The 23290-nt window shown below is 39.3% G+C and overlaps 3 protein-coding genes across 3 annotated transcripts; 2 read left to right on the top strand and 1 right to left on the bottom strand.

The window, feature by feature from the left end:
- Positions 1-1266: 1266 nt before the first annotated feature.
- Positions 1267-11852, bottom strand: LOC149116123 (uncharacterized). Its single transcript, XM_089282076.1, has 14 exons — positions 11112-11852; positions 10220-10400; positions 9491-9653; positions 8837-8998; positions 8448-8567; positions 8134-8256; positions 7437-7533; positions 6542-6760; positions 5444-5817; positions 4829-4996; positions 3998-4108; positions 3029-3133; positions 2588-2678; positions 1267-2059 (listed from the first exon to the last, which is right to left on the bottom strand). Exons 1-14 carry the CDS (start codon positions 11179-11181, stop codon positions 2052-2054), a joined length of 1992 nt encoding a protein of 663 aa, XP_089138202.1. The 5' UTR covers positions 11182-11852; the 3' UTR covers positions 1267-2051.
- Positions 11853-14048: 2196 nt separating this feature from the next.
- LOC110050573 (uncharacterized) lies at positions 14049-18422 on the top strand. The gene is made up of 2 exons (XM_020756503.2): positions 14049-14206; positions 15835-18422. Exon 2 carries the CDS (start codon positions 15856-15858, stop codon positions 16726-16728), a length of 873 nt encoding a protein of 290 aa, XP_020612162.2. The 5' UTR covers positions 14049-14206; positions 15835-15855; the 3' UTR covers positions 16729-18422.
- A 2196-nt stretch (positions 18423-20618) lies between these two features.
- On the top strand, positions 20619-22898 carry LOC149116122 (uncharacterized). Its single transcript, XM_089282075.1, has one exon. It carries the CDS (start codon positions 20650-20652, stop codon positions 21535-21537), a length of 888 nt encoding a protein of 295 aa, XP_089138201.1. The 5' UTR covers positions 20619-20649; the 3' UTR covers positions 21538-22898.
- Positions 22899-23290: the final 392 nt, after the last annotated feature.

The raw sequence follows: 23290 nt of genomic DNA, 5'->3' as shown, positions 1-23290 counted from the left end.
GTGCTCGTTGTTTAGTAAATTTCAGATCGATAGGGGCTTTTTGCCTTTAGTCTGCGAGCAGGCTCACGTTGGAGCACGCGCGCGCGGCATAGCCGCGAGTGCGTATTCGAGCGGCGAAAGTTCCTCATCAGACCGCTTCCCGCCGGATCGCTTTGCTCTTCGCCGCTCGCGCGCGTGACTCAAGGGTGAGCCCGCTCGCAGGCTAATTCGCCTCAATTACCACTCGCTCTGTCTTTAGGTCTTAAAGGGGGTGAAAACCTTATTTTGAAGACAGTCGAAGACAAACTGACTTCTTTTTGGGAGGTGAAGTATGCATACTAGCTAATTGGCCCATCAAACCGGTGGTTATCTTCGGTTTCAGTGCCATTAAATGGCTAGAATTATTTCCACTACCACCTGGATGGGATACTAATCCATCGCAAGCTACCACAAACAGCATTACATTTCCGATACCCATTTAGTCCCATGGGTGGAGACACTGCGAGAGTGCCTTGCGAAAGAACACGAGTCAATGTACCCGGGCGCCACAAGGGCTCAAACCTAGATAGAATGCAGAATTATCCCAAAAAGTTCCAATGTTGGGTAAACTTTGATGACCAGGTAAAACACCATTGCCAAGACCGGACATCACGAGCCATGGACGAAATGTTGTCAAATCAAAAATGTCTCCGAGCGATGAATTAAAAACAGCTTCTGGAAGCTCAAGCTTGCCCATGAAAAACCCTTTTTACTGAATCTTGTTCAAAGTATTGATTTCTTGAAAGATCGTCGATTGTCCTATTGTTTAGGGTGGCCGTTGTATATAGGTTCGACTTCACCAAGTTCCTCAAGCTCTAAATGAAGTCAATTCGTGTCTAGCGTGGTGCCTTCACTTAGCAAAGATCGTTCTTTCCAAGATTAGACTAACAAAGCATCCGTGGTTGTACATGTAAATGATTTTCACATGACTTATCTTAGCATGATTGAACTATTCGGGCTTTAAGCAAAAAATAATAAATGACTCCGTCAACGAGATTGGCCGGGGAAAAAAGTTTAGCTCTTTTTCACTTCCACTCTCGGAAACTATTCATTCCAAGACTTGCCTCAAAGTTGGGAACAAGAATGATTATGTAATCTAGAAACAGCACCATTCAATTTAGTCTCTATCCCGAACATTATATTGTTTTTACGGTCTAAACATCACTAAGAGACCGCAGAGTTAAAATGTTATTTTTGTCCTCTTCTCTAGGAGGCAAAATCTCGTCTCGAAGTTATGATGTAGTTTTTTTTTCTGATTCAGCAAACCAATGTCAATAACCTGTCTAAAATCGCAAAAATCTGTTGGAAAACGTAATTGATACTTAGTCAAAGCCCAATTTCTTTCCTCTATTTTGCCAGTACTGTCTAGTTGTTTTCCAGTATTTTAACCACATGATATACTTTGTATCGTTTAGAGAAAGCAACTTTTGTCTTGTTATGTTTTATATATCAAGTATATATTGGATAAATTGTGTTGATGTCAAAAGACTTGAAAAAATCTGCTAGATGCTTGCCAGGCTTTCTGTCCTTTTTCCCTTGGATTTCGTCCCTTCGTGTAAGCACTTTGCAATGTACATGTCGGGTGATCAACTTTGTAAACGCAATTTTTATGCAAGTCTACATGAGAGATAAGGACTGAGTTCGGTGGTCGTTACTTGAACTGCCTTATGCAGAAAATATTTTCTTTCAGCTACAAATAAAAGAACTTTAATTGATAAAAAAAAAACAATAAGAGATATTAAATCGTTTGAAGCTAAGGGGATTGGCAAATTAAATAACAAAATGTCGGTTCTAAGTTAGCAAGAACAAAAGAAAAACACTGTATTAGATGTACATAATTTTATTCTGTTCCAACTTTGATTTATAGTGCCATTAAACACTTTCTCATCCATGATGAGTTTATAATTTGTGTTACAATCATATTATATTTAATTCAATCATATTCATGAAAGGTCTGTTTTACATTATTTATTACTTCAGCACTCCAGAGCCATTTCCATTTCAGTGCATCGGAGTTGTAATTGTGTAATCCGTTAGGAACCTGTGTATCAAACAGTAATTTAGATTTGGTGAGTAACAATGTCCACTAAAAAAGAGTTTGTCACTAAAAAAAACGAAACAAAAATGTGCAATGGTGAGGTTTCGTGAAAGATTGACGATTTTGCGTAAATGGTAACTATCTACAGCTACCAGTTTGCGTGTGTTTATAAAATTTCATATCATAATTTCAATGGAGTGAAAAAAGTTTATTTATTGAAAAAGCAAAGAGAGAGCTTCGGTTTTCGTGCAAAATTTAACGTGAAACCTGTTTTAAAATTTCTCCTCCACTCATTATTGTTATGTCCATCGCGAAAACGTCTTTTGAGAATGGTAGCCTCTTCGACTCATCATTGAATAGTTTACGTCTTTTCGACTAATGTTCTTTCTTCTCAATTAGTTTTGATTTTGACTGTAACTAAACAAAAACCGGAAAAACAAGATGAAAGCGGCTGTCGTGGACCTGTGGGCTCGACATTATTATTCAGTCAAACATAACCAATCAATTAAAATATAAAATAAAAATGCTTACCAATGATTAGAGCAGCCACCTTCACGGGGTCATAACCATTCTGATTCTGAAGTTCTTTGAGACACACTTTGAAGCCTTTAGTTGTAATTTGCTAATTAACAAAGAAGAAAGACAAATTATAACGATAATGGGATCTATTGAAGAAAAGAAACTGAGAATTGAAACAAGTTCTTAAAAGACCGGTAAGCTGTGTGACAAGGAATCACAAATTAGTTAATCCAAGGGCAGAATTAACGTGTGTTTTGATTGCAGTTTTATAATTTTCAGCGAGGTTTTCTGTCTAGATTTCCTTGATAGATAGTTAATTCGATAATAGCTTATCGAATGACGATTGTAGATCACAGAACACAGGATACTAATATTTCGCTAAAATTTGGTATACGTGGTTCGTATGTGAAGAGACAGCTTGCGGAGATAGTAGAAATTGTCATAATCACATACCTCTACCCAAGTGGCAATGCTGTTATGTTGGGGGACTGGATTAAGATAAGACGCTGAGACAATGACCGTGGGCGTCGAAGTCTTGGGCGTTGTAAAATTCACGATCTGGAAGTGAAATGAAGGAATTAGAATCTTTCTTAAATCAGTATATCTAAATAAATAGTTAAACAAAGGAAATGGTGATCGTGACGGTGTTTGGATCTCTGACCTAGCATAGATTTTTACAATTTTATTTCGCAGTTTTCTCATTAGTTTTAGTTTCGATTGAGAACGAGATATATGAAACACTGAAGAAAAATATAGTATTTTCTTATCCCTAATGATGCCGTAGATCGGCGAAAGCTCGGATTTTTTAAAAGATTTTAACATCATTTTACAGTAGTGCAAGGCCTCAGTTGAACTTTTTACCACTTCTACTCAAGAGAGTGTTTGAGCACATTTCCAAACACCTCTAGGTCAGAAATAGTCCACAACGCGTCGTATTTTCAACTCAACTCTCTCCTCGGTGTTTGGAAATGTGGTCATACTGTCTCTCGTGTTTGATATGTTCCATAATGGACAGAAAGAGTCATTGTTCTCCGTTTATATCATTTGATGGTAAATGCGCAGTTTGTTTATACATCAGCTACTGCCCAAGATGTATTTTGACAATATAACTATAGACATGTTCGTACGCTCATTGGCTAATTTTCATTGTTAATAAGCGGTCAGACACACGAATTTATAATTTATGCCTTTTTGTTATGGTGAAAAACAAACTGGCGCCGGTTTTTCATGCGACTGTCCTGTTATTGACAATGAATTTCGTCATAACACTGTCAAATTAGTCTGCAGACGAAATTCATGATCAACAACAGGACAGACTCATGGAAAACAAGCATCAATTTGTGAAATGGAGCTATAGTTCTCGATTTCATAAATTAAAATTTCTGAAGTTAAAAATAACAATGAAGCACATAAAAATCTCACCTGGCAGTAAGAGTTGTAATTCTCAGCAAGAGGTAAAAAGTTGTTTTGGAATTCGATGATATGCTTTTCACCGGCAAGATTTGTTGGAAGTTTGTCGTATACAAACCAGTTCTGCAGGAAAAAAAGAGAGTGATAAAGGAAGAAAATTGCCCCAGCGTTCAACAACGGAGCACCTTTTTTCGGTATTGACAGTATATAAAACATTTTTAATATAAAAAAAAAATAACCGCATAGGACAATTTGAATTTGGAAGAGGAGGCAATGATTATTTTTAATAGAGCGTTTTCACTTCCATTGGAACAAACGAAAATGTTTACATAAGAAAAGAATTCAACTCCCACGGGACTGGTTTGGAACATCAACATGGTCGCCTTCACATTATTTTTGGGACACCAATATGGCTGCCGTGATTTCGTGTGAAAAGACTACATACGTTGCCAATGTTCGATAATCTTTGACAGTGTTAACCTTCTTGAAAACTAAAAGACTCTTAACTCATAAATAACTTCGGCTGGAACCCGAGTTGCGTATGTTCCGTATGTCACTCGCCTGTCACTCATTACTTTTGTCAGGTCATATTCGGTAAAACTCATTCAGTACGAAAGTAAAGTGTCTTTACCTCAAACGCCTGACGAAGCACAGAGATCCAGTCCGTCCGCGCTTAACAAACGGACTCTTCAATCTTTTAGGAGTCGGATACTGTCATTATGTAACTATTTCAATCTGTTTCAGCGACTAAAAGACTCCTACACATCACTGAACTCTGGCTGTCAAATATAACAACGTCAGCGAGTGATGACTCACTGTTACAAAAGTTTATTAATAACTCACTAATCTGATGTCTTTATGTAATCCATCAAAGTTCTGCATTTCTCTCGAACAGGCGAGAAAGGTATTGGTGTTGACATTCTCGACCCAGACCGTGGCGGCGTCGTGTTTTAGACCCAGTACTGTGTGCTGAGCAGTCACCAAAACGTGTGGTGAAGAAATCTCATTTGACTGAAAATTAAGAAAAATATATTGTATTTTCAACTTTTTATTAAGTGAACGTAAACTTCGTCCTTTGTTATTTCAACTGTTCAAGATATTTCTTTTAAGGAACAGATATTTGGTCCTTCTCACGATAAAAGGCCGTTCAATGAAATCCCCCTTCCAGTATAACTGATTTCGAAACAAGCCCCGCCAATTCTGAAGTGGCTAGTTAGTTATAAGATATATTCCTCTACTTTACTACAGTGTCCATAGTAGCACGTTTTAATGCGTTACTTTGGAGTTCGTTTGATCCAATTATAGAGCAGATTCAAGTAAGTTTCGACTTGGACATTTTAACATGAAATGAAAAGGAAAAAATTAGAATTGAATGAGCGCCTCTTTCTCTCGACTACTTAAACGGTAATTAGCAAGTCTGGCGTCAAATTAACTTGACTTATCTCAGTTTAGACTCACTTCAAATGTAACTGATTCGCATTGTGTTCCATCCCACCAATTTGTCATAATGACTTGACCAGCCGAAGCGCTCTTTGGAGCCTCCTGGAAAGCGATGAAATCAACAAATGTGAGCCCGCCATCAGGAGTCAAACGGTCTAGCCTTCCTGCTTTAAGCGCGCACACATCAAAGGAGGTGAGATTAACGTTCTCGACCCAAGTCACTGCAGCGTCGTGAATGAAGTTTCCGCTGTAGTTGAAGTAGTTAATGGTGGTCTGAACGCGAATATTTCCCTTGCTGCTCTGGAAAATTCCCGTCTTAAAGTAAACCTTTCTGCAGCGCACATCTTCTGTTTCTAAGCGGAGGACAACACGACCGCGTTGAAGGACAAATGCTGAAAATAAAAATCAAACAAATTGATGTAATTTTTATGAAGATTTCTTGCAGCTGGAGGAGAACATTCAGCCTTACACTAAAAGTTGATTTCCAAATTATTCGATCGAGAATGCGTAGAACCTCTGGAGAATTAAACTTAATTGAATACTGAAGTATCACTGAGATAATGGACAAAATTATCCAATTTACCGACACATCAAGGGAAGGGTTTCGTTCGTGACTGGAAATGTCCAGAAATTGAAACCAGAGTTTCTCATCTAATGGACAGCGCCCCTCATGTACCAAAATATTGCTCGATATCGCCTATGAACCGTTTGCATCACTCTCCGAGAGTGATTAATCGAAATTTCTCTTAACAAAAATTAATGCTACACGAGACCTGCAGTTAATGAGAATATAGAAAAACCATCAATTTGGGATGTTGTTTCAGGTTCTCAAAATTAGCATTATGCAAGAAATTAATTGTAAAGTCAAACAGAAAGAATGTCTTGAGCATGGAAGTTAAGTGATTTGTAGAATGGCATGCGTTTGTAGTGTAGAGTTTTTCATGAGCTTAGTACAAACAGCTGTTGTTTTTTTTTCTTAGTATACGAACAGAGTGATAGCAGTTAAACTGGAAGTAATAAATGTTCCAGGATATTTTTAAATCTTTCTTAGGCTTCCTTGATTTCTTGATATTTTACGGTAAGATATTCAGCGACATAAAACAAGCAAGGACTTACGTTTGCATCCACCATAGTGTTTTATACCGGGTTCTTCTTGCGCCTGACACACGTGGTAGTTGTATTCACATTTGTTCTTGTGTGTGACGTCATTGCTGTCACACAGTGGAGCCGACTCATCTGTTGTGCAAGGGACGCACACGCATTTATGAGTGGTTTTAGTAGGCGCTCGACATTCTCCATAAAATGGGCATGTTCTGCCGTTACAGGGATGGTAATCTGTCAAGATAATCAAGTCTATTTTAATGGGAATTGTGAGATGAATATATATAATATATACGCATGGCCGTTAGGTGCTACTTCAAGAATTAGAGCGATATGATCTTTACTTCACGGACGAAAATAATTCGCATTTGCTTTGGTTTTCATTACTTCGGTTATTTTAGATTGGCGTATTAGAGAAGTTTTCATTCGAGTGTCGAAAAGTAATTGGTTTTGCATTTCTACGTTACACGATTGCCTTAAAAAAACTCGCGCCACCTTTTTATCCAATCAAAGTAAAACCAAAACAAATCGCAACTCGCTCGCACAAGTTTTCCCGCGGTTCACGTCAGCTCACGTATTTACTACGAGTTTTAATTGGTTCAATGGACTGTCTGTGTCCTTTGTGATTGGTCAGAGTGATCACTTTGGTTTTCGTTTTACGATACTCAAATTTAAAACTGCTATAAAGCCGATTACAAGTAGAACCAAAACCAATCGTCAATGGTTCACGCCCGTTTTCCCACGCTTTTCGTCGGCTACATGTATTTGCTTAGCGTTTTGATTGGCTCACTGGATTTTCTGTGCCGTTTTTGATTGGCCAGAGTTGTTACTTTGGTTTTGGTTATACGACACACAACTGAAAACCGGTTCAGTAGGTTAGACATTAAAACCGCAAGTATAGCATACTTACACCCAGCAGCCATGTAATTAAGCGTGATGGGGTCGTGATGAGCGTCATAGCGTTGAATATCCTTCAAGCACACCTGGAAGTCTGTCGTTGTAATGCTCTAATAAAATGAAAGTAAACATCGTTACGGGCAAACCTTTTGAAACCTTTAACGCAAAGTAAACCTGAGATCGGGAACTTAAGAGTTTCATGGTTTCAGTTCCGTAATACCTCCAAACTTAGAAATCAAACTTCTTTCCTTTAGAGTAGATGAATGAAAATAAAGCCTCCTTAAAAGTATTGAGGAACACATGGAGTAATATCGAAAATTCACGATTGCGACAGTACTAAGAAATGAAGTGCAGTTTAAACGGTTTACAGCTCGTCATAACAGGACGTTTAGTAAGAAAAAAATATGCCGTGAGGCAATGTCCATGAAAAAATTATGATTGAGGCAATGTCCATTGTTCAATTCGTTTCCAAGGTATCGAGAGTAAGCAACAAAACCGAAAATAATGACTGGGCACGTGCCTCGGTTTGCCTGTTAGTAGCTTCGGCCCTGGATAAGATACATTTATAGCATTGCCCTTTAATGAAAGACTTCACTCACTGAGCGGACAAGATGAACGAAATTCTAGCCTGAAATAAGTTTACCTTTGAAAGCATACAGGAATACTACGGTAGTTGCTGAAGAAAAAGTGTTATTTTTGTAAATTCTCACCTCAATCCATTCTGTAATGGCGTTGTTATCAGCATCAATGCGGGCGTTGACGTCATCTTTGAGGTGCTTGGTTGTCGTAACCAGAGTTGGAGTTTCAAAGAATCTCTGAGGGAAGTCGATAGTCTGAAAAAATAGAAACATTTTTTAAGAATGTGAATGCTAGTGCCAAGGTCTCAAATCTCAGCTTCTGCGAGTTGCCTCAAATTTATTAAACTTTGAAATCAGCTTCAAGGTTTTGTGACCACTCTACCCCTTCGCGCCTTATTGTACAAGCGCAGCGTTAGTAAGGACTCTGGTCGTCACTCTGAACTCACTTTGCAGAAGCTATAGCCTTTGCTATCATCAGGGCTATAGTTGTTGGGAAAGCTCATTTCATCGGCCAAAGGTAATATCCAACCAGTTGGTACGCTAGAGTTAGTGAAGGCCAAGATATTCTATAAAGAGATAAAAAGACAGTTTAAATCGGTATTCTATATTCAGTAACAAGACAGTACGTTGTAGGAAGATAACTATGTTTTAGTGCAAGTTTGTTGAGATGTTTGTTATAGGAAGACATTCATTCATTTTTCAATTTTTCAATCACTTTCGATCTACATTTTTGAATTCTGAAGTAGGAATTCTTCGTCAGGTCTTTAACATGAAAGGACTTTATTTCCTCAACAAGGTCCCTAAATATTTGCGTATAAAAGCCCCAGATACTCACCACAGACAGGTATTTGTGTGCACCATCAAAGTTTTTCAACTCGCGAAGACATGCTCTGAAATTATATCTGGTAACATCTTCCGCCCAGACGCTTGCGGCGTCATGTTTGTTTGCAACAGGATGGACAGGGGTTACGAACACGTACGGAGCTGCGGGAAAAGACTGGAGAAAGGTAAAAAAGAGAAGTTAACAGGTCACCTGGTATAAGGCCAGTTTTCGTGTATTCAAAAGGAGCTTAAGCAAACCACGAGACCAATGACAAAAGCAACAGCAACGAGAACGTCACCAAGCAAGGCAAAACAATGGCTGTGCACGTGCGTTATAAATCTTTGTACATTTCTTAACCGTCCTTTTCAAAACAACCAGACGTGAAATGACCACAAGTTTACTAGGTCTTTAAGATCTTGTAAAAGTGTTAAATCATTTTCTAGGCTTCTTGCTCTTGATGGAAAGCGCGTCGTAGAACGTTAATAGTTAATCGAGTGAATTTATTGGTGAAAAAAATGCATGCTATTAAGTACAATTTAGGAGTAACAGAAGGGTTTTCTCTGTAAACAGCTGATCCATATTTTGCAATTTCAATGTTACATCCTGCAAATTGCCAACGGTACACTGATGTTATTTTATATATATATATATATATATAATGCTAACCTTCGGAAAATCTTCTCGAACGCACTTAGTTCCTGTGGTCCACATCGGAATGCTGACCTTCTTCTCATATGCGCCGTTTGAAACAGTTCGATAGGCAATCCACTGCAAAGACACAGTCCTGGATCCAGCAATGGCTCCGGAGGTGGCAACACATCCCTGAAAACTAGAAGGCAAAAAAAAACTCTATGGTAATACGGAAATTCTGGCTAACAAACAGTTTTTTTTAACGATCAGATTTCTCTCGTACAAAATCTTATCGTGAAACCCGCTTGAAACTTAGAAGTTAGTGTAAACCTTTAGGCTTTCGAGTGTACGAGATATTGCTTTGCAGCAATAACTGCTAAATCTCTGGTTGGCAAAAGCCCTAAGGGAAACATACACTGTACTTTCCTTGTAAAATTTCGAGTTCTAACGCACGCAACTCAAATAATATGTAATGCATCTGGCCTGGGTTGTTCGAAAGGTAGATAACGCTATATCCACTGGATAAATCCCTATCCAGTGAATAGCAAGGTTTGTTTTGTCAACCACTAGATAGTGATTTATCCTGTGGATAGCGTCATCCACCTTTCGAACAACTGGGGTCCGGTTTAAATTCCTAAGCCATGATTAATCGCGCCACGCCCTTTCAATAATCAGAGCTGATATTTTTGTATCTAAAACAGAGAATGAAGCGCTTATGTATATATTTCAGACAATAATTTCTTGTAATTCATTTGATTTTCTTACCCAGATTTCGACGCTCCCCCTATCCAGGTTACAGCTGTCTCGTATTTCTTAGATGTAACAGCCAACTGCACGCGAACGTCGTCAGAGGAGAACTCTGGATCAAAGGGAAATATTTTGCAGTCATAGTCCTTACCCTGTAGGACATTTATGTCTCCAGATCCAAATAGCATTCCATTTGAGCCTGACAAAGGGAAAAAAAAGAGAAGAAAAATTTACCATGGTAAAAACATCAGAACACAATTGAATCCTAACCGACTGCAAACTAACACAAGTAAAGCAAAGAGGACCGGTAGAAGACTTAAATCAGAAATATACAAATGGTTGCTAAGTACGGGGAAACGAACGGAGCTAGACAAACTATGATTAATTCTTGTATATTCCTTTCATTTACTCCTTCCTCCATAAAACCTCTCTAGTAGGCCACCTTTCTAACTTTTAGGAAAAGAATAAAATTTCTCGGCTTCATTTCTTCTTCAATAGATCATGAATCGGTGCGTAACGTTGATTGCTGCACATTGCCAACTTCACAGACCCATTGAAGTAATTACTGTACCGAACAATGGCGCCCAAAGAAATAAGTTTTAACGGCAAGATTTTTCAAACTGAGCTAACTAAATTCTTTCCATTGTATGCAGATTTTAAAACGAAGCAAGTCCTGCAGGTCAACTGTTCTTTAATTTGCCAGTGACAAAGAAAAAATATCGATTTCGTAAAAATGTTTATCACAAGATACGACACTCAGTCGAACATTTATTTTCTACTTTCGCGAACAAATGCTTCTGTCATCTTGAATAATGTACGTTCAGATACTATTAGAGAGAAACGTTCTTAAAGGTTTTCTCGTTCATAAGCATTGAAATGAGGTAAAGTCGCTAATTATCAAAATACTAACCTGAAATTCGTCCAAAGACAACAAACGAGAGAGTAAGAACTCTTGCGGCAATAACCAGGAGATGACACATAGCTCTAACACTGTAAAACACGGTGGTCTAGCTCTCTGACCTCGGTAGAGGAAGACAGAAAAGTGGTAGGGAAAGGAAAAACAAGCTTAATAAATATAGCTAAGAAACAAAAGCAAAGGTTGCAAGACGCCGCACCCTTTCAGTAAACGTGATAACCGCACGAGACTTTACAACGTAAAAGTTTCAAAAACAAATGAACAAAGGGTATCCAAACAAAATAACCATTCTCACAGAAATTTAAACTTGTATGATAGTGGAACGCACTCTTCAATGAGAAAAATTATTGTCAAATGTATTACTTTTAAGCCCTTTGTTGCACCTGTACAGTTTCTGATATTTTTTCGCGCAGGAAACAAGCCTGTGGACAGCGAGGAAAGCTAACTTTTCTTTTATCCCAAAATAAAAATGTGGAAATTCTAATAGTGCCAGTGAAAAATAAAATTGAAACAATAAAACGGGAACCTTCTTTCTTCACCTGCTCAAATTTGATGCGAACAATAAAGGCGGCACATCAAAACAATACCGGGCGAGAAAAAAAAAAAATCCAAAACAGTTAAATTTCGCATGTTTTCTTAATTTTCTTTATCAAGTGAACTAGGGTGTCGGCTTAGGGTGTGACAGAGAAGTATGCGAAAGTCTTGCACGTTTTGGTATTGATCGAGGTTTGGAGACATTGGTGATGACGGAGAAGAAGGATATCATACACTGGGGAGATTAGCAACGATACACTTATTACAGCAATGCCACTTGTGACACATGCACACAACACGACCAGAATCAGACATTTCCCGTTTTAATATAAGGTAAGAGACTGAAAGATAGCGAAAATAGAATCCGAGTGCCGTGCGCTAAAAGGGTTAGGGGAGATAATTGCCACTACAAACTACGAGAGATGGGACCTTCCTTAGACTGTAATCTTAACATGCTCCTGTATGGGGCTTCTCCGGAAGACTCGAAGCTAGCCTCGCGCGGTCTGGTGACGAAGATTCTCACAAAGTCCCTGAAATCGATTCATTAAGCCTTGAGCAATTTATTTCTCCAAATACATCTCAAGTGTGCTAATAGGAGAATCTTTGTTTTCAATATAGGCCTCATAAGCATAAGCGATACAGTTTCTGATGGAGCTACAAAAACATTAGTCCTGAATATTGAAAGTCACAGCACTATTAACTGTTCCAAAGAATTTGAGCCCGATGTATTAAATACTTTTTGGATGACATGGGTTTGAAAACACTGGAAGTTTTACAAAGAATGTATGAGCTCATTAGCGCTATTGCCACCGATAAATTTTGTAGTTTTTGAATCCCAACTTCTCCTCAAATATTACACCCAGTAAAGATTCAACAATTCCTAAGTTTTAGAAGCTCTTGAAATGTCTTAGTCGATTTGTCTAGCGTGATGCCTTCTCTGCGCAAAGTCATATGCATATGTAATGAAGAAAAATGTCAACAATGAAGCCAATAAAGGTGACAAGCATCCTTAGTAGCACATGTATCGCTTATCTTAGCATGATAAAAATCACACGTGCTTTAATTTGAACAAAAAGTAACAAACGACTCCGTCAACGAGACTGGCCGGGGAAATTCGTTCCAAGAGTTCTTTATTTCTTTCTGAAAGGCGCGAGGCGAAGCTCCTTTTCTTTGTACTTAAGTCCATGAGCCAGGCGGGAGATGATACAGCTCAAATCACCGATTTCGCTCAAACTTGGCACAAATTTTGGGTTTGGGGATCCCCTGCAAAAATGGCCATTTGACTCTTATTTATGCATATTTAATTAGCCATCTTAGGTTCAGTATTTCCACAACAAGAAAAGCCTGGGAAAATAAAATCTACTAGATTATGTTTTCATTTAAAATGTGCCCGCTGCGGCCTCGGGCAGCATTTTCAAGACCTCGGTCAAAGTTTTTCACCATACGGACCTCCCAGCCGGCAAATAACATATATTTCTTACACTGTAATTCATTGGCTTGAAACAATTAGTATAGGTAATCGACGGTTTTTCTCATTCAATTTGGAATTAATTTGCATGAGTGATTTTTTCAAAAAAGGTGAAATTGCACGAGCCGCTTTTATTAATAATATAAACATGAACAAATTCGCGTGGAGGAAGTGCCATTTTTTATCATCCGAAGTTTCCGGACAAAATTTTCATCATCACTTTACGTAATATCATTGGCTTAGAAAATTTCCTATTGTTTTTCAACGAATCATAATCCAGAATTACGATGTGCAATTTGCACTGGTGTTACACTTGAACTGCACTGCTCTCAGCCAATCAGAATTGTGTAATTTTTTCATGCATATTATTAGTATTGTTATTTGAGAATGGTCCCGGGGACTCATTCGCTCACATCAACAAAGAAGCCGTTGAGGCTCGCTGTATATATTTCTGAGACGATGTTGTTTTCTACTAATAGAAATGCTACCTTTATTTGATGGCTTCCAGTAGTCCAATAGTCAAGGTTATTGACACTAATTAATATATATGAGGTTGCTGTTCAAATTTATTTCCTCCTGTTTTTCTAGGCTCATATATATAAGCCCAAGGGAGAAATGGATTTGAAAAATTACTGAGGAATTTCTTTTTAAAATAAATGGGCAAGGTAGTGAAAAAAACAAGTAACAGTAGAGAAAGACAAGCTGAAAAGTTAAAGAAACTGATCACCAAATAGAAGTTCTCTGAATGTGATGCGCCAATTCCTTAAAACTGCGTTACAAAACTAAGGTCACTCTTAAAGCAGGAAGGTTAATCCGAGTTGTCTAAACCCGTGAGTTGGTCAACACATATATTTTACATCCGCTTATTACGTAACTAGCAAATAAGCAATTTCCCTAAACTCCGAGTTCCGTTTCAGCAGGTTGAATAACCAGGAAGGGATCGAGTTCCCAAAATGAGGAACATAAATTCTTCGCTAATCACTTGTACTGATCAGTTTATAGAGGGACGGCTAGTTCACAGTTCAGTCAATACTAGTTACACAGAAAGATCGTCTCCACAACGCGCGGAAATAAAACATTTTGGAAGGTAGGTTGTGCGAAATAGTCTATTGTTATTTAGTCTTTTATGTCCTATAAACTCATTTTGGCGACCTTGCTTATGCTAGCTCTGATCGACGTGCGGTGAAATCCCGATTTCTCGGACTCTCGCCAATTGTCCGAACCTACATGTAGAAGTACCTCCCGATAACTCGAACCAAAACTCGTTTCCCTCTCCTCAGTCGAAAACTGTAATTTTAGATAACTTGGTTTTATCAAATGGGTTGATAATGTGAATTGGCCACCGTAAAGAGATTCGATTCGAGCTTTCGAATCTCTTTACGGTGGCCAATTCACATTATCAACCCATTTGATAAAACCAAATTATCTTGTTATACTGCCCACCGACGCAGCACCACAGTTTCTTTAGAAACTTACCCCCTCTATTCACTTTAATTTTAGCGCCGATTTCTCGAACCATCCGATTGTTCAAACCAATTTTCGTTTCCATTAGAGGTTCGGCAAATAGCAAATAGGGATTCCACTGCGTTAATACCCAACGTTTATATTGTCTCAAAAGGCTACTGCTTATCAATCTCAGGCTTATTTACCGAAGTATTTGTTACCGGATTTTTACGGCCCGAAAACGCCGGCCTTTATTATTGTCATTGGGGTTTCCAGGTGTTCATTATGTTTTGCGTATGTCTTTTAAAATAGTGCTGAATTCTATGATGTCATAATTACATATTTGAGGTTAGAATATTCTATACTTTGCCCCAGTGGTAACAAATTAAAGCCCACTGCACACTTCCGCTAATCAATTTATCTCGGCCTTCAGGAACTTGCAATGATTAATTAGACAGCAAAAACTAGATTTGAAAAAGAAACTGAAATTTCACCTATAACCTATATTTGCCTTTCAGTTGAGACAAATATTTACAAGGCAAAGCCGAGAGTTCTGTCTAAGCTGAAGCGGAAGCCGTTGAACACTCGAGACATGGCTGGTCACGCTAACGACTCAGCTTCCGTGATTCAAATGGCGTGACAACAGCTCAGTTAATCGCTTTTATTTTGTTTTTGTTTCTGTATCTAGAGAACGGTTTGGAATATTTAGCTCAAAAAAGCATCAAGCATATCTCAGCGGAACATAAACAACTCCTATCTTCGGATCACGTTGTACATCGGCTGCAGAAACTTACTTGATTTGTAACTCGAAACGTTTTAGATGATTGTTTTCATATTTGTGTCACGGCTATTTTGTTTTCGCAAAATATAGCAATAGATTAGTAATTTCTGGCAATGTAAAATTTTAGGCAAGTCCAAACATTGCTGAAGCAGGATCGAAATATTTTGTTTCTTATTTACCGGTCTTGATTCATTGTGAATCTGCTCTCCTGCAGCAACTGTCACGTCAAGTTATGCGAACTATCAGAATCACTATTGGCTTTTATTTTGTGGCTGAACTGGTCCGAGATTAAAATAAGATTCTGATTGGTTCTCATAACGGTCTAAATTTTCACGAATTTGCTATTTAGTTACTTTTTCAATTCATTACATGGTATTAATATATATCTTTTTATTAGTTGTAATGGGTAGTATAGTCCAATTTATAACCTTAAATTTCAGTCGCTTCTTGGGTCTTACAGTTTGCCTTTATTTCTTCAATTTTATCTATAGCTTATTACCTTTGGCATCAAGATGAAACTTTTGCTGTTGTTCGTTGCGTTCATGATCCCTCTTCTAACCCCCTCTGCCGCTTATGGTGGATTATCCGGTGAAATGCAAGTAGAAGAGAAGATCAAGGGTCTTGTCAGTGTTGCTCAGCTTTCCGAAGGTGACATCATTCGCGGAATCACAGGAATTGACCAGACCCCTGACTGGTGCAGGGTAGAAGCCGCCATTCCTTTGTCTCAGGACCAGACCACTTATGATGGGTTCACAGAAAACCACATGGTCGTCGATGACACTGTTCATCCGTACGGTACCAAGGGAAAGCGGCGCACGGGACCAGTCTTTACACTTGCCACAGACTGCGACGCCGCCGTGAATTCTGCCGGTCAGGCCTTCACACCCATTAGTACCTTACTCTGTCCGCCTGAGCTGAGCTGGGACGAATATCTGTCCTTAATTGCCGCAGTGCGACAGGCCATGCTTCTCACCGACAACTTCTGGTATATCTTGAATGCATATCGCGACAACGAGACTGCAGGGGAGCTGGACTGGTCCGACCTCGACGTCTGCACTGAACTTCTGCAGTGCACACGGGAAGGCCAATCACAGTGTAAGACGTTTGAGGAAGTAATGGAAAGGTTCGTGCGAGAGCATCTGAACAAGAAGCATGCGAAGAACGTTGAGAAAGCTTTCATCGACATGAGCGACAATGACGCTGATGCCATCACCGAAGTACATGGTACAAGGCGAAGAAATCGTATGCTTCTTCTCTCCTCCATAGGTACAGCCATGGCGCTGATGGGCTTGATCCTGGCCGTCGGATTATTGATGTACTACAGACGAATAGCGAAGAAAAAGGCAGATCATTCCTTCACGAAAGCTGGGGATACAAAGGCGTAAGAGATGATGGAGAATGGTCTCAGCAAAGTCCAACTATATTGTTTTGTTGGCACCCAGTCAAGCAGCTTTTAATTTTTATTTTGCTCAGTGATGCATGGAATCAGTTTCATCAAATAATAATTAATCGATTGAACTATACATCAAAACACATCCTAGTATTATAGCGAAATCTTCCTTAATGCCCGTTTACACCAGTATGTTAAACACGTTTAAAAGCGGTTAAACTAACTGACACGGTTAAAAATTAGTTGCTCATACCGTGCGAACCCAATACCTTAACAAGCTCAGGGAAAACCTGTTTGATTAAAATATGTTAGCAAGGTGGTTTGAAATTTGTCTTGTCAAAATGACTGCAAAGCGTAATCGGGAAATTAGGAAAACCTAAACCTGATTGATTTAAACTAGTTTAGTTGGTGTGAATGGGGCATTAAGGTCATTCCCCAATATTGCATTGCGCATCCCTACTGCGCATAATTTCACGCGTGATTAGCGCGTGCGCATTAAAAAATTTCGGCTTTTTGTTTACAGCTGGACCTCGCCATAGAGGTAAATCGTCATTTTCTCGCAAACGAGTATGGTGACCTATCGTTTTCTGCTGTTGTTTGAATTGAGTAATAAATTTCTCTGTGTAAAATAAATATGAACCAATTCACAGTGTAGAACAAAAAACAACCGTCGGTAACGTGAATTTAGCAAGCAATCGTGACTACAATCATGATGCTATTATAAGGATTTATATGGGTATAAACAAGGTGCTGTTGCTTCTAAACGAACATGGGGAACCCTCATTTTTATTTCAAAATTTAAATTCCTATAATATAAACAATCAATAGGCAAAGTTTCACAAAAATCTCAGTGCAGGTTCTATTTCAGAGGAATGACCTTAAATAGACTGCAAGCAGTCTCTTTCTTTTCCTAGCGTGCGACAAAGCATTCCTAAATCTTCGGTAATTTTAAGAATTTTCTATATCTTTGATTGCTCGTTCTCTCAAAAAGGTTTACGCCACCAACCTATATTGCCTTTTACCCGTAAATAATTAAGAGGCAGTCATGTGAGACAAGTGTTTAGGATACGTCAATATCTAGACGCGAGCAGTTTGACAATTAAGACGACTTATACGCATGCGCTTTACCAGCATGTCAGACTTGCAGAGCGCTGAGCGCACATGGAATGCAGAACAGAGCCGAGTAACATACACAGCTGTGTTGTGAGGTACGAAAAGCCATTCAATAACTGGAGGTAATTGAATTCCCATAATTTCGTTAAACGACAGTTGTACCTCAACGGATTTAAGATCAGTGGAATCCTAATTTCTCGAACTCTCTAAATTTCAAACCACTCAATAACTCGAGACAAAGGTCATTCTTCCCCTCAGTCGAACACTGTAATTTTACCCCCGATTTCTCGAACTACCCCGTATTTTTTCGTTTCCCTTGGAAGTTCGAAATATCGGGATTCCACTATAGTTTTAGTCATCTTTATCACTAACTTAGCTCGGATAATTAGAGTCACTAAATAAACCCGTGTATTTTCTTATTAGCTTGCATCATCTGCTTAAGAGCTTTCTGAGAAATCTTGATGCATCTAGTCAGTATTTCTTCATTTACAATCGGTAATCTGTAGATTTGAAATCTTGCGACTTCATTTTGTAATCATTTTATGTAATTATTAAATCCAAGAATTTCAAGTGGAACTCATATGGTTTATTCAAAATGGTAGCCTCGTTAAGTGAGAATAAACGTCCGATCTATTTCTGTGCAGCGTCTGTACGTAGTCTCCCAAAAATCTAATTATGTATTTCAGGACTGTATGGGAGCGTAAATAGTTTTGATAATTTTCATTTTAAGGGTATGATCCTAGTTAAGAAATACTTAAGTGTAATGTAACCATCATTGGCTGAATCAGGTTCAAACCCATGCTGAAGACACCGAATCTTAAATTAACTTTCTCGTGTGCAGAGTTACAACCTGACCAAATTTGCAATAAAAGAGAGCTTCGATGACTAAGTGATATTTTCAGTCAGTCTAATAATAGCAGCTTTTGCTCTCAGGTTCTAAAAGTGGTAAGCATTGACCCGAAACATTCATTATTTTGCAAACGGTTGACAACGTATGTACGCAAAAAATCAGATCATCTGCTTTCGACACACAATCTCGAGAGACGATTTGAAACAGTCAACGCTACTGCACATGTACTAGGCTCGATTTTTCCGTAAAATACATAGCCCTGTTGTACATAATAAAATGCAAGACGCGTCTGGCAATTCTGAATGAGGACTGGCAACGAGTCAGCCGAATTGTACGCAGGCAATACCCTACTCAAAACGACAACAAGCTCTGTTATGACATCTTAATTCATGACATGTCTCAACTCTCGATCGACAATTAGCATCTAAACTCTTGTTGACGTACATTATTCTAAGTATCGTATCATCGGCGTCTTGCTTTTGTTTCTGATGTAGTGACCTGTAACCCAACGAAGATTGAATTGCTTTAGAAAAGCCAAATGCGTAAACTGGAAGTTGCTTCCGTCATCAAAACTCGTTAACCTTGCTATGGTCTGTCACACTTTTTTTATTACCAGAAGATTGTTTACCGGCTATTTTAGGCTGAAAATATTCTTGTGAATAATGTTCTTAGATTAGAGCAAGAGATTATGATCATATTCTCTTGAAAACAAGACAGAAAAGCTCTGTTTTTCCAGAGGTTGCCTTATAGTTGGTCTCTTTTCAGCTGCGACTGTATTGGTGTTTAAAACGACTAAAATTATGTTCCTATCTGAAACATTTTTTAGATCAAAGTGAGGAGAAAGATATTGGCGAGTGAACCGTGATATTGAAAGGCGAAACGTGAAGAAATTACAAAGTAATAAGTGAATAAATCAAAACAATATTGACGGCCCTTTAGTACCACGCCAGAGAAATTGAAAACGGCGTTTTCGCTCCGAAAACGTATTAAATGCTTTGTATCCACACCTCGCCGGAGACTGATCTGAAAACGCAACAAACCCTGGCCGTTTTGGATTTGTGTGTGGGCAAGACTCTGGCACTCATCGCTGTGTTTTCAAAATGTTTTCCGTCCACACTGTAACGCAAAGCCGGCATTTTCAACTTCCTCCGGTTTGAAGAGCAATTTTCCAAGACACTCCGTTTTATTACTTTTCTTCCAATGTTCAGGACAAATGCATAGGGGAAGATAATTTGACGATCAATACAACACATTTGAGTGGGGCGCAGATCGCCGGAAATGTCCTGCCTGTCAGACGGTATTAAAAACTCTGACTGGGGCATAGAGAGTCGGTATACTTAAGATATTAGTTACTATATAAGGGCACGAGAACAATGACTATATTACAGCGCGACTACTCAAACAGGGCCACTTGAAAAAGAGTTAACCAATCAGAACGGTACTTGAGAACAAAGGATAGCGATCTTTTTCTCAAATAAACCAATACCTTAACACTGAAAAATACGAACAATAGATCTTAACAAAATTGAAAACCCAACAAAGTGCGAGGTTTGGTGAACATGTCAGGAAACTCTGATTGTTGATTGGTTACTTTCGATCCTAACTTTTGGCTTTTCAAGGGTTTCGGTTTAGTTGTCGCAAAAATGATTTTTCAAGCTATATTTTTTTATCGCGACTTCCAATTATAACAATTCGCCGTCAAGGACTGAATCTCCAAGAGTGTATATAACGCAGAGGAGTCGATATTGTTTATGAATTAGCGTCAAACAGACTGTTACTTGCCGTCACGAGAAGCTACTTGTCCTTTGATCTCAGTTTACGTTTTGATTGGTTAGTTTTCCTCAAGGTGGCCCGGTTCGAGTAGTCGCACTGTAAGGAAACTGTATCTCGAACAAAAACAACAATAACGTTGCTCAAATTTTTGATTTATTCAAAACTGCAGGGACTGCCGTCATGACTCGCCTTTTAATGTATTCTCTACTTGGTATCTGCATCCATGCTCGACCTTTCAGTCAGAGAACGAAGGGCAGCAGTTATATATCTGGAGAAACGAGGGTGGAGGAGAAGGCGAAAGGTGACCTTCGTGTCTCGGAGCTTTCCGAGGGTGATGTCATCTTCGAAATAATGGGATCTCAACGAAAGCCTGCCTGGTGCAAGGTGATAGCCATCTTTCCTGCATCTGCTGATACGAATAAAAACACTCATGACGGCCTTAAAACAGATCACATGGTCACTGTTCACCCCTATAAGAAGGGAGATAAGCGCATGGGTGTGGTATACACGCTAACAACTGATTGTGATGTCTCTGTGAATTCAGCGAGGCATGCCTTTTCACCCATCAGCACTACGTTCTGTCGGGGTGAGCTGACCTGGAGTGACTATATCACTGTGATGTCCGCAATACGAAGAGTCTCCAACCACACTGGATACTTCTGGTTTGACACTACTGGAAATCACGACAACGACACTATAAATGTACCGCATTGGTTCCACAAACTCCACGAGATATGTCGCGAACTTTTGCTATGCGCACGCGATGGCCAATGCAAGTCGTTTGAAGTCATGATGGAAACTTTTGCTCACGAGCATCAGAACAAGGGGTACGTGGAAGTAGTAGAACGAGTTTTTTCCAACATGAGCAGTGACGTGGAAAAACAAAAAGGACAAACCATCACGGATGTGGTTGTTCAACACGGTGGAAATCATACGGTGCCATTCATTGCTGTGGGTTGTGCCATAGGAGTGCTCCTGGTTATTGCGGTTATTATCGTGATGTGCGGCGTACGAATAATGGAGAAAGAAGGCAAAGAGAGCAAAGAAAAATACATTAATGAACACTAGGAATAAAATAGCTTGGCGTCCATATGATCACTGTAATCATTATTTTCGCAACGATTCGCTTTACAGATTTTCTAGCAATCGTTGTAATGATAAACTCCCAGGGGTGTGGATTCCCATTTGAAAAGGTCGGGGATGCTCTCGGGGTATAAATGATGTGTTCTGGTCTCGCTTGGGGTGTTCATGAAGAAACGCCACTATTTTTAGCTGTCAAAGTATCTTTCAGGGTGCACTAATTTAACAAAAACGCTCTTATTTCCATTTTTAGGCTCGATTTCAGCGGTCTCTCGTGTCTGGTCCACCGGCACGGGTTCCTTTCCTGAACAGCAGCTGCAGTAATAGTTCCTATTCTGTTTTAAGTAGCGTCCTTAAGGGGTAAAATAACGCTCGAGCCCCACCCAGATTGGTCTTCTTTAGAGGTTTAATTCAAATTTTCCGACGAGCATCCCCGACCTTGTCAGATGGGAGACCCCTCCGGGGATAACCTGATGTAAAGCCTAACTTGAATGCGCTCTACTGTTGTTCGATCCGGGACACATTGCTAATGACACTACAGCCATCGTGGGAATCGCATGGAAACTGCTCAGCAAGTGAGGATTGGTAAGGATTGTTCAACTTTTTATGCACAGACCGCCACAATCACAACGAAACTAGCATTGAACCACATCGTCCAGCAGGTGGCCTGCTTTCCTCAGAACTCATGCACCTCTTCAGAACCGGTAATTTCATTCGCTCCCCCCGAAGACTCCCACATGAAAAGATCGGGGATACTCATCAGGAAATTAAACCCGCAAAGGAGATTAAGCTGGGTGTGGCTAGAGCTTTATTTGATCCCTAAAAGATACCACTTATATAGGTATAGGCTCGATTACCATCCGCTGTTCAGGAAGGGAGCCCACGCGAGTAGACCGAAATTGAGAGATGAGCGTAAATGGAGCCTTTAAAACAGAAATAGGGGCGTTTTCTGGTCATTATTTCGTCCAGTGCACACTAAAAGATACTTTGACAGCCAAAATTAGTGGCTTTTCTTCATGAATACCCCAACTGAGACCAGAATCCTTGAATTCCCGCCCTGGAATTCCCCCCCCCCCCCCCTTCCCCAAAAAAATACAAATGGTTTACAAAAGCTTTTGCAACGCTGTATCTATTTATGGTTATGCAAATAAAGCCAGTTGTTGTTGTTACAAGTCGTCACGTGTTCCATTATAAGACGTGATAATGACGAGAAATCACTTAATTCGACCGTGGGAATGACTGTTTGGACGGAGGGGGTAGGGGGAGGGTGGAGGTGTTAGTCATTTCAGGGCCACACTGATACGAAATAAACTGAATTAATGTACTTCGTGCGGCCAAAAATAAAATAATGAACTCTCACTGGTGTTAATACGGGTCGGTTTTAAAAGGAAATATGTTACGGGAAGAAAAGCACAGTCTAAAACGCACGCGAGGTTTGTGTCGGTTTAATATGGTGTTTGCTTAATACATACAGGTTTCAGGGAAGTTTATTTGCAACTCATTTACAACTCCAACTTCAAGTGGTCTTCTCAGAACTGCTCAAGAAAAAATATTCTCCGCTCATCTTAGGTGCAGTCCTGTTCACACTGAATCAAGAAAAGTCGGTTCACATTTTCTATTAGAACCCGAGCTGTTTTCAAAAATTCGAGAAGTTTGGCCTAAATATTTCAACAATGTCCAAATCTGTCTAACACTGAACGTGGAATATCACTGCTTAAGTAGGCGCGGGAAAAAGGTGTAT

This window comes from Orbicella faveolata, unplaced genomic scaffold, assembly GCF_042242905.1.
Source record: "Orbicella faveolata isolate gen_17 unplaced genomic scaffold, um_ofav_v1 contig_12, whole genome shotgun sequence".
Classification (NCBI taxonomy): Eukaryota; Metazoa; Cnidaria; class Anthozoa; order Scleractinia; family Merulinidae; genus Orbicella; species Orbicella faveolata.
The sequence above is the reverse complement of the archived record's forward strand: the minus strand, read 5'-3'. Positions and strand labels throughout refer to the sequence as shown.

Bases quoted from the DNA above. Each gene is read 5' to 3' on its own strand.
- LOC110050573 (XM_020756503.2), top strand. From the start codon at position 15,856: ATGAAACTTTTGCTGTTGTTCGTTGCGTTCATGATCCCTCTTCTAACC.
- LOC149116122 (XM_089282075.1), top strand. From the start codon at position 20,650: ATGACTCGCCTTTTAATGTATTCTCTACTTGGTATCTGCATCCATGCT.
- LOC149116123 (XM_089282076.1), bottom strand. From the start codon at position 11,181: ATGTGTCATCTCCTGGTTATTGCCGCAAGAGTTCTTACTCTCTCGTTT. The intron at 10,401-11,111 runs GTTAGTATTTTG...TCCCTTTGTCAG, and splicing joins TGTCTTTGGACGAATTTCAG to GCTCAAATGGAATGCTATTT. The intron at 7,534-8,133 runs GTGAGAATTTAC...TCATTTTATTAG, and splicing joins CCATTACAGAATGGATTGAG to AGCATTACAACGACAGACTT.